Source organism: Ovis aries, chromosome 1, assembly GCF_016772045.2.
Source record: "Ovis aries strain OAR_USU_Benz2616 breed Rambouillet chromosome 1, ARS-UI_Ramb_v3.0, whole genome shotgun sequence".
Classification (NCBI taxonomy): Eukaryota; Metazoa; Chordata; class Mammalia; order Artiodactyla; family Bovidae; genus Ovis; species Ovis aries.
Genome location: NC_056054.1, coordinates 5107916 through 5123432, shown reverse-complemented (window position 1 = coordinate 5123432; position 15517 = coordinate 5107916). Strand labels below are relative to the sequence as shown.

Sequence of the window (15517 nt, the reverse complement as noted above, 5' to 3'; positions counted from 1 at the left end):
TTTGGGAATCAGCTGGTGATTCTAGCATGAGGCTGGCCCTGGGCCTGGGTCCTCAGCTGGTGATTCTAGCATGAGGCCAGCCCTGGGCCTGAGTCCTCAGTCTCCTGACCAGTCCCGCCGGTTCCACACCAGGCACCCCAGGGCTGTTCCCTGGACTCATGTGATGTTCATGGTGCCGTGTTGCAGCCCAAAGCCTGTTCTGATTTGTTCTGTGAGTCAGGGTTGACGGTGCTGAGCAGGAACCTAACCAACTTGCCAGCAGTGAAGGATGGAGAAATGGGAACTGCTTGGTTGGTTGCCCCTCAATAAGATCACTGAGAGTCAGACGTTCTCATCATGGTGAGCCTCTCTTTCATCTTTGAAGTTTGTGAGCACACCCACCATGCCACTAAGAACGTTGATGTGCCCCGGGTGCAAGAGATTACCGGGGACACTGTAGCTTTGGGAATGACCAGCTGTCCCTCTCTTTCCTTCTCTTTCCCTGCGTCAGCAGCCATCCACAAGAGACACCAAGGCATGCCTCATTCCATTTCCCTGTGTGTCTGCTTGCTCAAGGGGTTTGCCCACTGTGTGTGGTAGTCATTTAGTCATGACTAACTCTCTGCGCCCCCTGGACTGTAGCCCACGAAGCTCCTCTGTCCATGGGATTTCCCAGACAAGAATATTGGAGCAGGTTGCCATTCCCTTCTCCAGGGGATCTTCCCAACCCAGGGGCCGAACCTGGGTCTTCTGCCTTGTAGGCAGATTCTTTGCTGTCTGAGCCACCAGGGAAGTCTGCGGAAGTACCCAAACGTGCGTTTTTTTCTCTCCAAACCCATGCTTTCAGTTGTTTATTGTGTGGGAAATTCTGAGGCCTTGGCCAAAGCCTTAGATGTTTGAAAGTTGCTGCCATCACGTCAGACCTTCTGAGACGCCTAAGACAGTTCCAAGTGGTGTCCAAGGGAGCATGTTTAAGGCCCTGACTCGGAGGAGGGACTGCTGGAGTGGGAAGTCTGGCTAGCCATTTCGCTCTTGAGATCCAAGGGCCTTGGGAGTGAGTGATTGCGGTCCAGTTGCATCTGGCATCCCCTTCCTCCGCCCGCAGATCCCAACTGGGCCAGTCTGAACTTGGGAGCCCTCATGTGTATCGAGTGCTCAGGGATCCACCGGAACCTCGGCACCCACCTCTCTCGAGTCCGGTCTCTGGACCTCGACGACTGGCCTATTGAGCTCATCAAGGTGATGTCGTCCATCGGGAACGAGCTGGCCAACAGCGTCTGGGAGGAGAGCACCCAGGGGCGGACGAAGCCCTCGCTGGACTCCACAAGGTAGGGGTGCGGGGAGGCGGGTGCTCACTCGGCCTTCTGCTCAACAAAACCAGGAGTGACCTTAGCGACAGCCACCGCGAGAACTGCCCCGGGCACCCGTGGGAAGGCTGATAACCCAGCCAAAATGTCTGTGTTTAAGATTGGTCTTCCACAGACGTGGATAATTCAAACTCCTTAATTTTTCATGTTTGTTTTTGCACTTTGGGGATTCCTCTCCCTCTCTTAGAGACGTATTAAGCTTCTAACCTGATGAATGTATCCCTTTAATTAATACATTTCTAATAGGCATAAGCTGTGCTGTTAACACTAATTACGGAATTTGGGATTCTTTTGATTTTGTTATTCTTATGTCTTTGATAAGCATCTATTCCATTGGCTCCACTCCCCTCTGACCTCCCACTAAGTGAGTTGATAGTAACCAAACATATTTTATTTTCTAAACTGTATTCCTAACACATTTAATCAACCAAGTTCAGCGTACGTAACGTGTGGTGGCTGCTCATTAGTGTTAATTGTTACCCAGTGTAAAAAACGCATTTATTTTGAGCCCATTCTGCCTCTCATTTTTCATTTACAGCAATTATAAGCCGTTTTTGAGTACACATGCATATTTAATGTACCTAAGAGGTGATAAAATGGCGCGTCTTCTGAGAAAGCCTCTTTCACGGAGGCAGGGTGGACCATCCCGTCTCTGAGGCTGTTCTGAGTAGGCACGTTGTGGCGTCTGGAGCAGAGGCGTGGTGGGTGGGCGCAGCCTTCACGCCTCAGGTGTGTGCACGGTGGAGGGGGAGGCTGGGTCTCCCAGCGCCAGCGCTGATGTGTTTTGCCAGTGATCAGACAAGGAAACCTGGGTGTCCGTCTATGGGTGGGCCCCACGCGAGGGGTAAGAAGTCGGTTTCTGTCAATAAGCAGTAATGGTGTGGCAGGTTGGTGGGCTTCATCAGCACTGAAAAATGAATTTGGGGTGCCCCCTTCGGTTCACTTGCGAGAATGAAGCCAGTGTCATTAACTCTACTCTCCGCATTAGATGCTCTGTGGACAGGGGGTGGGGGACTGAAAGGTGCATGGCGTCTCTCTGCTTAAAACCTCTCAGCTCGGCGCTACGAGCTCTTACAGAAGTTACGTCGTGTAATATGCCATGTGAGCAACGGTCCTACAAACTGAAGACATGATACACTTCTACAGGTTTTAAATTTTGATGTGACGCTAATATGGAAATTACTGGCTCATCCACTAGGGCCATTCTTCAAAGATTAGTTCATGTTTTAATATGTATTTTTTCATACATGTAGTTTCCCTAGAGGGTAGTTAAATCTGAAAAAGAAAAGTGATCGAAAATTGGATTGAGCTTAATGTGTGAATGCAGAAAACACTGAAGTAAGCTGGGAAAAGATTAGTTTCGTACATCACTGTTTGTATGTAAAAGGAGCATACTTTTTAATACCATGAATTAGAAGAGTTTGTTTTCCCATCTGTCATAACTAGAAACTGTTTAGAATGATTAGAAACAGAGATGCAGAGTACGTGTTTAACTGGGAAATATTTTGTAACAGTTTCATCTTCATAAGTGAAGACTGTGTGTAAGAGTATTTTGTTACTCTGTCTTGAGGGTTGTAATTAAGTTCCTGAGTGCATGACGTTCCCTTCTGTGCAGGATTATATATATTGTATCTTTACAGTTTACAGAAATTTGCGTCTTCCTTTCTCACAGGTGGGGTCGTTGTCGTGAACTTCCTATGGTGAGGATGGTATGCTTATGTGGTCTTGCCCAACATAACTTTGGACTTTCTAAATTCTGTCCAACTCTTAAGAAGATAAAACATGTCTGAGAATTGACTGTGCCTTTGGTCATTCTCCCAGGGAGTTGTAGTTTTAATTAAACTCAGCAAATATTCATCGAGTGCCTCCTCATGGAACAGAAGTGGTCGCCAGGTGATGACCTTAGGTCTGCAGTGATGGGTGTGTGTGTTCAGAGCCAGCCAAAGATGCCAGGACGTGGCATTCAGAGACAGGAGGGGTCTGTGGTCTCAGGGAAGTTCAGGAGAAATGTCTTCTGAGCTGGGCTTGGAACCATGGAGTGGTTCTCCAGGCCTAGGGGTGTGGGGAGCGTGTGGTGGAGGCTTAGGCAAAGACGGGAAGGCAAAAGGGGGCCCTGGGAGGTGGAGCCGTGGGCACAATGGGGAAGGGCAAGGCCGTGATGGAGCAAAGGCCTCGTGAGTCAGGGGCAGCGCTTTTGGAGCGGTTCTGGGGTGGGTGGGCTTCCCTGGTGGCTCAGCTGGTAAAGAATCCACCTGCAAGGCAGGACACCTGGGTTCAATCCCTGTTTTGGGAAGATTCCCCTGGAGAAGGGAACGGCTACCCACTCCAGTATTCTGGCCTGGAGAATTCCATGGACTGTATAGTCCACGGGGTCGCAAAGAGTCGGACATGACTGAGCAGGTTTCACTGTCACTGGGGGTGGGCAGAGGGTGGGCTGTTAGGGCTATTTAAGTGTTCATGGCTGTCCTCCCTGTTCCCGGGAGGACCAGAGGCAGCCAGCAGCATCATAGGAAGAAACAGAGACAGGCGAGGAGACCAGTCTGAAGGCAGTGGTCCTGGTAGAACAGAGGGAGAGCCTCAGATACTCAGAAACAACTCAGCATAATTGCGTCGTGAAAACCCAGACCCCCGCCTCCTCCACCACCTCCTGCAGTTTCTTCAAACAGAAAGAAACACTAAAAAGTTTGCCCTGGAATGTCCACGTGGAATTCCACCTACAATGTGAGAAATGATGCCTGGCCTGGTCCCTGCCTCCCCAAGACCAGGAGAGATATGCCCCCCACCCACCCCATCTTGCTGTCTCCTCAGAAGCGGTGCTCGCTAGCGCAAACAGCTGGAGGGCTTGTTAATGTGGCCCTAAGGTAATACTAAAAAGAAATATTTTAATAAATTTTTATCTCCATCTGAGGAAAAGCCAAGTGCAATATATCCAGTCTAATTCTTTGAAAAGGGGCCCAGCTGTTTTCCCGAGAAGCTCCGTCCATTCTGTCTTGTTCAGAAGATTCATTCTGACAGTGGCATATAATTAGAAATGTGCTGTTCCTCCCCCAGCACGCACGCATGCACGCGCACACACACACACACACACACACACACTCAGGAGCATGGGGGAGTAGAACACAGCAGATCCTTCAAACACACACACACACACAGGCTCAGGACCGTGGGGAAGTAGAACCTGGCAGATCCTTACACACACACACACACATACTCAGGACCATGGGGAAGTAGACCCTGGCAGATCCTTCTCCCAAAAAAAAACCTGAAACCACCTTGCACGGTGTCACCCAGACATGCGGGCGACACAGGGAAGCGGGGTCCTCTGGCCAGCCGTCTGTCCTCTGCACCCTGATTAGGGCAGCTTCGGACGGCTCATAATTGGTTCCAGCGATTCTCAGCTGCCCCAAGAACTGCCGTTCAAACTTGAACAGCACAGAGATCAATCGAAGCTGACGGCGGCAAAGCCGTATTGACTTCCCATTCCTAAACCGGGGGATCATTAGTCAAGAAAAGCATCTTTTAATTATTCCCAGGAAGAAAAAAAAAATCTTTTTTTGGATGGATTCTGCAACAACTGCCATTTTTTTTCCCTGGTGCATTCGATATTAAATTTATCGTCGTGGGAGGGGAGAGGGGGCCCTTCATCCCGCTCTGTGATGGAGGTTTAATTTGGAGAAAGGAGCCAGTTAGAGATCGATGTGGTAACAATTAACTACATCTGGGGTGGAATCAGAATTCCCCTCTAATTGCTATTGATACCATTTAAGCACACACTTAAAATATTGATTGTGAATGGGGCTGCAGAGGTAGGGGCGAGGTGGGAACAGAGAGAAGCAGCGTTAGGGGCTTACAGAAGGGCGGCCTGCTGTCTGCAGGCCCGTCAGCACCTGAGTGTGCGGTTGCCCCTGACAGTACGTTGTCATGTGGACGCCCTCGGGGCCTGGAGCAGCCAGGCAGGGCTCCAGTACCCGTGTCAGGACACGATTCGGAGGTAAAGACATTAAAACAGTCATGTGCGTCTTTCTGGAGTGAATGAGTGAGACAGAAAACTGCCTAGCTTGGAATACACGTGTCAGGGCATCTTGCAGCCTCGGAGCCTTGGAATCCCTTGTGTGTTTGTGAGCAAAATGCCCAGCACACGATGAAGCCGTCTCCACAAGCCTCTGTGTGCACCCTGTCACGCTCAGCCCCGTGCTGGTGTTCTCGGGGGCCAGTCTGCATCACTTAAGGCAGATCCTTCTTCTTGATCCCATCCCCCTTGCACTTAGAAGCTTTTTCGATTGACTTGCAGGGAAAAGAATGTCCTACCAGGACCGATCAGAGCCCTCCGCAGCCGCATTCCTCTTGGCAGCAGCTGAACTCTGCTGGGCTGAGCGGCTCTCTCTTCATCTCCCATCTTTGTATCTCCAGGTGGCGGGCTTTGGCCAAAGCCCGGGAGGGTGTGCAGGGACCAGTTGCTATTTGCATTTCACGGCAGGTAGCCTGTTTACAAGGCGCTTTTGGGGCCTGCTGATTTGGTCTAGGAAATCAAAGGAACCTGGAAGTGGAGAGCTTGCATTTTCAATTCCATGAAAGAGCCCTTGGGAAAAGCTCTGAGCCCAACTGAAATCATCCGCCATCTCTTTGATCCCACTCGGAAGGGACCCCAGCTTGCAGATGGGTGTGCGTTCCCTTCCCTCTCCAAGCATCCTTTCTCTGGGTTCCATCATTTGTCAGTTCACCTGCGCCCCTAGCCGCCCCTCTTGTCTTTAACCTCTAAAACCCTGTCAGTCCGAGAGGAGGACGTGGGGCTGGACGTCAGGAATCTGCGTGGGAGAGACCGACGGGCCGCACACTCGCGGGCCGAGCGGGTCCGTCCACCCGGTGATCCGAGTTCCGTGTCCTTTTGATTTCCGAACGCCACTTTCATCTTATTTATGCACATGGAGATATTGATAAAGGGGAAATGTATCCAAACTGAAAATAATTGGATCCCCACCGCTCCCTCCGAGATATTAAAAGCAGCTCCACTTGGCCACGTCTCTGTCTCGTTAGGTTTGATCGTTAAGATCACAATATCGTAATCTCGGGCTCAAATTTCTGGCATAAAGATGCACTGATCCAAATGCAGCCTCGGGGAGCGTGTGGACCCACGCGGCCCCAGGATTGTCTCATCTTATTATTTTTCCACAGCTCTTGGCCCCGCTGAGGTCGGTGTTTTTTCTCTTTTGAGTGTTCCTCTATGCTTGACACCTTTTCCTATTTTCTTTCCTTAAAAAAAAAAAAAGGAAAAAGAAAATGGGCAGGGGGAGGAACATGGGGGGGGGGATAAAAAAAGGACTTTGCCGTGATGACCAGAACCCATCTGCAGTTGGGTGACATCTGCTCCCCACATGTCACTTCCCTCATTAACAAGCAATTGAATTAATTAAATGCTACTCAGAACACGCATAACAAGCTACCGGCAGTGTCCAAATTAGCACTGATAATCAAGGATGATTTCCTTTATTATCCTGCTAAGTGGTGTGCAGACTCTGATCTCCCTGTCTGCCCTCATCTATTTACATACCCCCAGCCTCTGCCTTTGGAAGCGGAGGTTATCTTACCTAGTTAATTTGCCACGATCACCGAGCATGGCGGATTGATGCCCTGCCTCTGCCGCCAGAGCTGCCGCGTGCGGGGGTGGGGGGAGGGCACCCTCTCCCCCCTCCCCGGCTGCCCTCCCCCCAGCCCAGCCTTTGTATCTCAAGCTCACTGATAAATTAAAGGCCACCCCTGTGGTCTCTCAAGTGAGTAATAGAGGCAGAAATTTCATTTTGCAACTGGCTGATTTAATGATCCAAAGGGTAATTAATGGCCTGATTATCTTAATGTTAAATATGTCCGGCAGCAATTACTGTGACCTCCCGCTTGTCAAGGTCCGGGCTGTGCTCTTCTTTCAATTAAGTTCTCTGGGGCTTAATGGTATGAATAAACTCCTCTGATTCTGTCATCCCAGACGGACGCGGAGGGTTCAGAGAGCTGGGGGCTCCTCCGGAGTTTTAATCAGCCCCGTCTTCGACTCTGGCGATCAGAGTTAACAATTATCCCAAGGACAGCCTCACTTCTCTTCTTCCCCATGCAGGACCAACCCCCCACCCCACCCCACCCGCCCTTTCGTGGTGTTGTTTTATTTTATTTATTTTCTCTTATGTGTTTCCGCGCTCGGAGGGAAGAATTCTGTTTGCGGAGGGAGCCACTGTGCTCCAGCAGGCTCGTCTCTTCCAATATAGATTATCATGTGAGCGCTGTGGTTTTTCTGTTTGACAGGCTTAATTAATTGGCAGGAGCCCCCAAAAATGACAGTGCCACTAATTGCAACTCCGGGTGCATTTCTGTCATCACGGCGTGCCTGTCAGCGGGCATGCCCTGGCCCCAGCCTCCGGAGCGGGGGGCCCGCCCTCCCAGCCTCAGGTCCAGGCGGGGACAGCATCCTGAGCATGTGGGGACAACTGGCCGGCTTCGAGGCGCCTTGGGTTTGCAGGCACGCCGTACCCCGCACAGGAGTGACATTTACTGCCTATGAAGTTTACACGTCCGTGGCTCTGCAAACCCAGCAGCTGCTCGGGGGACCTAGTCTTTGACTTCAGATATTTTAGTGACTTCTCGGAGCAGGGCAGCTTGGAATCAGACCCCAGAGCTGTAACTCAGAGACTCTCCTTGACTGGACGGTCCTCATTAGCACGTTGCTAAATAAGCTAGGGTTTCCCTGAGCTCTGCACCCAGATCAGAAATATTCCACTGTAAGTATTAAGCTTTCAGGGAAGTGTCCAAGTGAGAAGTGCATTAACACTGCCTCAAAAATAATACCTGAAGATTACAGTTGACAACAGACAGAGACGTTCCTCCGGTAAACTGTAGGCAGGGAGTGTGGAGGGAATCCACGCATTGGCAGCGCGCTCTGATTAAGCTCTCTGGATAGACCGGCCCTAATTATAAGAAAGGCGGATCTAACAAGGTTCTCCATTAGGTTAAGTAAAGTGGGAGCCACGTCTTGCAGCATAACTCTACCGTCATCTGCCTTTGAAGCAGGCGGTCGAAACAGCGCTGTCGGTTTATCACGTCTGCCTGCCGCACGCGAACCCGTCTTTTATTTGATCCTGCGGGAACCAAATGTGGGGGAGCCAGCTTTGCCGTCTTGGGTTGAAAATCACTCTCCTTTGCTTTCTGAAATGTGGCCATGGAGACAATCAAGGAATTTCTTCACGTTTAAGGGTTGTTACTGTCACTGGTAAAGCTGAAAATGCAGTCATCTGCTCATGTCCGTTTCTGTAGGGGCCCTGACCACTTCCGAGCCCGAGTCCGTTTGTGATCGTAGATGGAGCAATGTGATGTGCAGATGAACCATTAAGCTTGAGTTACGTATCATGAGAGACATTCTGAGCGGGGGCCTAGAAATAGTGTAAGACAACTGCCTGTGTTTTGATTCCTCCACAGCAGAGAATTTTCCAGAGGGTCTTTCCTCTCAGTGATGTTTGGATCATTTTGCAGCAGAAACTTTCTTTCTTCTGAGCGAGGTTCTGCTTTCTTCTTCCTCATAATGAGGAAGAGGCCGAAGCAAATAAACCTGGCCCAGAGCTCACAGTGTGCGTTGCTAAGTCGCTTCAGACCCGTCTGACTCTTTGTGACCCCATGGACCATAGTCCCCCAGGCTCCTCTGTCCATGGGATTCTCCAGGAAAGAATACTGGAGTGGGTTGCCTTGCCCTCCTCCAGGGCATCTTCCCAGCCCTGTGTCTCTTGTGTCCCCTGCATTCACAGGCGGGTTCTTTACCACCAGCGCCACCTGGGAGGCCCAGCTCACAGGGGATGAGGCACTTTTTCTGAGCACAGGCCATCCTGCACATCGGATGACCCCTCCCTTTCCCAGGTGGAGAGACTGTGAAGTTAGGGTCCTGGAGCCATTTATCTCGGGTCACCCAAGCCTCAGGGACAGGTCATTTGAACTCAGGACCTGGCTTCTGATGCCTGCCCTGGTCCTCCAGCTGCTCCTGTGCTTTTCATGCTCAGCATCACGTGGCCACATCCGCCGGCTCGTTGTGGCGTCCAGAGGTCCCACTGTGTTTACACGTACCCATTCCCTCTCCCCCGCTCAGCCCCAGCTCATGCTCCTACCAGCCTGTGTCTGCCTTTAGATATTATTACTGTAAATTTATTATGTATAATAATGTAACTGTAATATTTTTCCACTTATAAAACCTCGTAGCCTCATTCATGGTAACTTGAGGATAGTAAAGCATCATTCATTTTAGTTTGCATTCCTATGGCAGACCTGATTGTTTTAAGTTACTCAGTCATGATTCTGAAGTTTTAATTTTCTGATGTCAGTGCTAATCCTGAGAGCCTCTGTGGAAAACAGTGCTGAATGAAAAATGTTTTTAAAAGAGTGCTGATGCCTAAACAGATGCGTGAACCAATGTAGTCAAAGGGTTCAGATTCTCCCATAACCACGTCCTTCTCCTGCCTGAACCCCTGACCCAACAGTGTCTGTTGAAAACATTCAGCTTATTTTCCCAAAAGCCTCACAACCATAGTTTTTGTTATCTGCATGATGAAATGTGGAACTGGACCAGAGGATAGTTCTGGTTCCACAGGCAGCATCATCTATGATTGTGATTTTTTAAAAACCAAGCATTTTCTCATTTTTAAGATGAAACTAGTCATTAATCTGCCCACGTAATCATGCGATTTAATGCTAAAAGTGAATCATATTTAGGAAGTTTCCTGGGCTCTTTTGTCTGGAAATCCCAGTCAGCTTTGTGCCTGGGTCCTGCATGCTGCTGGGGAGAGAGGCAGGAGACCCTTGCCCGCTCAGGTGCTGGGGAGGGTCTGCTGATGTAAAGGGCATGGTCCGTGTTGATTTTGCTTTGTATCTGCAGAGTGGTTCATTGCAGCATTAGCAGTGCGCATTCCTGGGCCCCATTCCAAACATGTCCCTGTGGCGGGGCCCAGTGATAAGTTTTAGCTCTCTAGGTGATTCCTGTGCACATTAAAATTTGAGAACACTGGTCTCCACCAGGCAGTATAAACAAATGCCCACAGCCTGTGTGGGGTCTCTCTCCCAGCCTTAGCCCAAGACCCTGGACTTTATTCCTCATTTCTGAAGACCCAGGTTATCAGCCTTCTTTCTTTACCAGACTCTAATTGGGCCTGGCATATCCAATATGCCATCCCAAAGACGCTATATCTCTATGTCTGCCCTAGTGCAAAAGGGTTATATACTATGATCAAATGTCATTTTCCCCAGGAATGCAAGGTTGGTTCAGTCAAAAGTGAGGCAGTGTAATAGTACACCACCTCAATAAACTAAAGGACAAATACTGCATAGTCATCTCAAGAGATGCAGAAAATACATTTGACAGAATTCAGTACCCCTTCATGATATAGACACTCAGCTAAGTGGGAATAAAAAGAAACTTCCTCAACCTAATAAAGGACACAGCTAACATCAAACTTAGTGGCAAAGTACTGGAAGCTTCCACCCTTGGATCGGGAACAAGACAAGTCCACTGTCTCCACTCCTCGACAACTTTGTACTGTAAGTTTAAGCCAGGGAATTAGGCAAGGAAAAGAAACCAAAGGCGTTCAGACTAGACAGGAAGGAGTGAAACTGTCTCTGCTTGCAGATGACGTCATCTTGTATGTAGAAAATCTAAAGGAATTCACAGTAAACTATTAGGGCTAATAAAGGACCTCAGCCATACACAAAATTCAGTTGTAGCTCTATGCACAAGAAATAGACAATCCAAGATAAAAATTAAGGGTACCATTCCATTTACAAAAGCACCAAAAAGAATAATATGCCGAAGAATAAATTTAACCTATATACTGAAAGCTACAAAGCATCTTTGAGAGAAAATAAAGAAGACTAACAACTGGCTGGTTCAGAATTAAGAAGGAGTACAAGGCTGTATATCGTCACCCTGCTTATTTAAATTATATACAAGGACATCATGGGAAATGCCCGACTGGAAGAAGCACAAGCTGGACCCAGGATTGCTGAGAGAAATATCAACAACCTCAGACATGCAGGTGATGCCACTCTAATGGCAGAAAGTGAAGAGGAACTGAAGAGCCTCTTGATGACTGTGAAAGAGGAGAGTGAAAAAGCTGGTCTGAAACTCAAATTCAGAAAGCTAAGATCATGGCATCTGGTTTCATCACTTCGCTAGATAGAAGGGGCAAGAGTAGAAACAGTGACCGATTCTGTGGCTTCCCTGGTGGCTCAGTGGTAAGGAATCTGCCTGCCAATGCAGGAGACGTGGGTTCGATCCCTGGGTCAGGAAGACCCCTGGAGAAGGAGATGGCTTCTCACTCCAGTGTTCTTGCCTGGGAAATCCCGTGGACAGAGGAGCCTAGCAGGCTACAGCCCATGGGGTCACAAAGAGTCAGACGCAACTTAGTGACTAAACAATAACAACAACGACAGATTTTTTTTTTCTTGGGCTCCAAAATCACCGTGGATGGTGACCGCAGCTGTAAAATTAAAGACACTTGTCCCTGGAAGGAAAGCTGTGACAAACCTAGATAGTATGTTAAAAAGCAGTGACATCACTTTGCCAACAAAAGTCCATATTGTCAAAGCTACGGTTTTTCCAGTATCATGTATGGATGTGAGAGTTGGACCATAAAGAAGGCTAAGCACCGAAGAATTGGTGCTTTCAAATTGTGGTGGTGGAGAAGACTCTGGAGAGTCCCTTGGACTGCAAGGAGATCAAACCAGTCCATCCTCAAGGAAATGAACCCTGACTATTCATTGGAAGGACTGATACTGAAGCTCCAATACTTTGGCCACTTGATGCGAAGACCTGACCCATCTGAAAAGACTTTGATGTTGGGAAAGGCTGAAGGCAAAAGGAGAAGGGGGTGACAGGAGATGAGATTGTTAGACAGTACCACCGACTCAACGGACATGAGTTTGAGCAAACTCCGGGAGATGGGGAAGGACAGGGAGGCCTGGTGGGCTGCAGTCTGGGGGGCTCGCAGAGTTGGACATGACACAGTGACTGAACAGCAAGAACTAATAACCGACAAGACGCCCATGTTCACAGAGCCAAAGACGCAATATTGCTGTGACAGCAAGGCTCCCCAAAACAATGCACAGATCCGACAGTCTCTTTCCGAAGCACAAAGGCCTCTTTTTGCAGGAATGGACAAGCTGATGCCATACATTATATGGAAACTCACAAGACCTTCAGATAGACAAAACAATTTTGTAAAGGAATAACAAAGTTGGAGGAACCATATATCCTAATTTCAAAGCTTACTACAAAATTATAATAATCTAAGATCGCGATGCTGCCATAAGAATAGACATACAGCTCAACAGTATAGAATCAGAAGTCCTGAAATAAGCCCATCCATCTGCGAGTTCCCTCGCGGGGAGCCTTCCCAAACCAGGCCACTGCCTCCCATGTGGTCACGCAGCTCACGAGAGACCTTCGCAACTGAAGAGCCTGTGGCCCAAAGCAAGGTGACCTTGGCCCTTGATACCCAGCACCCTGAAGCCATCGAGGCCAGAGGCGAGCTGAGCCCCAAAGGCCGGGGGTGGTGGCGAGCCAGTCCTTGGGAGACTGAGAAGGCTGTTGTTCGCTGTCCTCCCTGCAAAGCATAACCTCCAGGGTGGATCCACGTGGCCCGTCAGCATTGTGAAGACCGAGTGTGCCGGCTCTCGCATGCCTGCCCACTTCTGACAGCACCCGGGCAGGCAGGCTGGTCCCCCCCCCACGCCATCCCCCACCCCACACCATCCTGCCTTGCCAGCCCCCCGACATCCTGACAACCCTGAGCACAGCGTCCTGATACTTAACGTTTCCCAGAACCCCCCGGGGGTCACACAGCAGGTACTCGGTGACAGGGAGTCTGTTCCCAGGAGCCCAGCTCCAGAACCCACACTCCGAGCCTCCATGCTTTGCCGCTGGGCTTTTGGGGGTCAGTGGCCAGAGGGTACTGCCTGTGGCACCAGACAGCCATGAGACACAATACAGCTGCCCTCAGGGCTCAGCAGGACGCAGAATAACAGATGGCAGCGTGTCTGCGCCTGCCCCCCCGCTCCTGCGCACACCCAGTGGGCAACTCGGGGCAGGGGCCTCACCTCTCCCGTGCCCACCCCTTGCCGTGTAGCACGTGGTCTTCTTTCCGGCGCTTGAGGACCACGATGCCCCCTGAGCACGGTGGAGACTGGTGACTGGAAAGCGTGACAGCCAGCATTTTTAGTTTCTTGTTCGGGCTTAGCACGCACCGAGGGACGACCGGTCAGTCTCCTGCACGTCCATCCTGAAGCGTTGAGTTCTGCTTTCCCCAGACGCATGCTGGTTGCATCCACCTGCCTCCTCGAGGGGAGGATTTGCTGGTCAGCCTTTGTCAGGGGTACAGACTACCTGGGGCTGGGACTGTGTGTCTGCTCTTGGGAAGGCTGGGGTTCCTTTGAGTACTTTGTATGAAAAAAGAGAAGAAATCAGGGGCACTTGGGGATGCTTATCAGAAATACCGATCTCGTGTAGACTTCTAACCCGGGAGTGGGAGGTTTTCTCCCTGACAGCAGCTTCCTTCCTTTGTGAAATCTCTCATGCGCCTGTTGCAGGAGGCTTAGACAGCAGCTCTCCGGAGAGGACAGAGGTGGTAGTTATGGGAACAGCCCACGCTGGGTTCTGGTCCTCACTCTGCCCCTGGGAGTAAGTTAGCAGAGCATGCCCAGGCCTCGGTCTTGTCATCTGTAAACCGGGAGCAACTGTGCCTGCTTCCTGAGGTGCTTGCACAGGTCAGGTGGGAAGATGCCCTGGGCCACCCACAGAGGCTCATCTCAGGCTGCAGAGAGGGCAGAAGCTGAGAGCGGGGCCGGCCTGGCGCCCTCCGCATTCTTCCAGCTCAGTTTCTCCACGTGCCTTGGTCCACCTCTTTCATTCTCGGACTCGGTGTCCCCACACCCCAGTCAGGGCTGAGACCTCGGCAGGTGGGACCATGGGGCCAGTGGAGCCCTCACACCCAACCAGCAGCGCCCAGTGTGGGCAGAGTGGGAGCAGGACGTGGAGGCAGCCCCCAGGTCATTGGCCCAGCTCCAGGGAGGCCCAGAGACCCCCGGTGTGGATGGAGTGGGTGGAACAGGCTTGTTCTGGGACAAGGTGAAGGCCAAGCCTCACCCCAGACATGTCTTCCGCCCTCCTTAACCCGCAGCCCTGTTGTCGAATGAGCCACCTTTGCTGAGAGCTGAGGGTCTGGAGGTCTGCAGGTCAGCAGGACTAGCCCCTGCCTTTCTCCCTGGACTCTTCAGGGAGGCAGGCATGCTCTAGGCAGCTGCCGAGTGAAAGTGAAAGTACTCAATTGTGAATGACTCTTTGCGACCCCATGGACTATACAGTCCATGCGACCCCATGGACTATACAGATCAGAATACTGGAGTGGGTAGCCTTTCCCTTCTCCAGGGGATCTTCCCAACCCAGGGATCCAACCCAGGTCTCCTGCATTGCAGACGGATCCTTACCAGCTGAGCCACCAGGGAAACCCAAGAATACTGGCATGGGCAGCCTATCCCTTCTCCAGGGGATCTTCCCAACCCAGGAATCGAACCTGTGTCTCCTGCATTGCAGGCGGATTCATCACCAACTGAGCCATCAGGGACGCCCCCAGCCAAGTGGCCCGGATAGGGCAGCCTCAGCCATGGGAGTGTGGCCCCTGCCCGGGAAGTGGCTGCTGGCTGGGGGCTGCCGGGACGATCCCCGGGCTCTCCGCCCCACCCCATCCGGGCACCGGGGCCTGTGGTCTGCGGCCACGGGGCAGCTGTGCTGCTGCTTTGCTGGCCTGGGGCCTGACCTCCAGGCCTTGCCTGCCCGCCTCTGTGAATGCTCACATGCAGCGCTTCAGCCCAATTAAGGTGCCTCCAGACCCTGACCGGTCCCCTGCCCTCAAACCCCAGGAGGCCAGATAAAGCCAGCCGCCTTCATCCCAGCTCAGCCTTCACAGTGAGCAGAGATCGGGATGCAGAAAGCCATGGACCCAGGGCAGAGTGGGAGGTGGGGAGAGACGCAGGTGGAGGCAGGAAGCGGGGAGACCAGCAGCAGCTTCCCAGTTGTGTGGTTTCCTACAGCCCGTCCCCTGGAGGAGGGTGTGCTCTGCTGAGACGGAAGCGAGCCTTCCGACTTCAAAACAGCTTCCTGA

At 51.1% G+C, this 15517-nt stretch overlaps 1 protein-coding gene across 10 annotated transcripts in view; it reads left to right on the top strand.

The window, feature by feature from the left end:
- The window catches only part of AGAP1 (ArfGAP with GTPase domain, ankyrin repeat and PH domain 1), a 576306-nt gene that overhangs the window by 509285 nt on the left and 51504 nt on the right, over positions 1 to 15517 (top strand). For all 10 annotated transcript variants that reach the window (XM_060414900.1, XM_027967353.3, XM_027967343.3 and 7 more), the window contains one exon: positions 1085 to 1307. In XM_060414900.1, coding sequence (XP_060270883.1) covers positions 1085 to 1307 — 223 coding nt within the window. The remainder of the gene's footprint in view (positions 1 to 1084; positions 1308 to 15517) is intronic.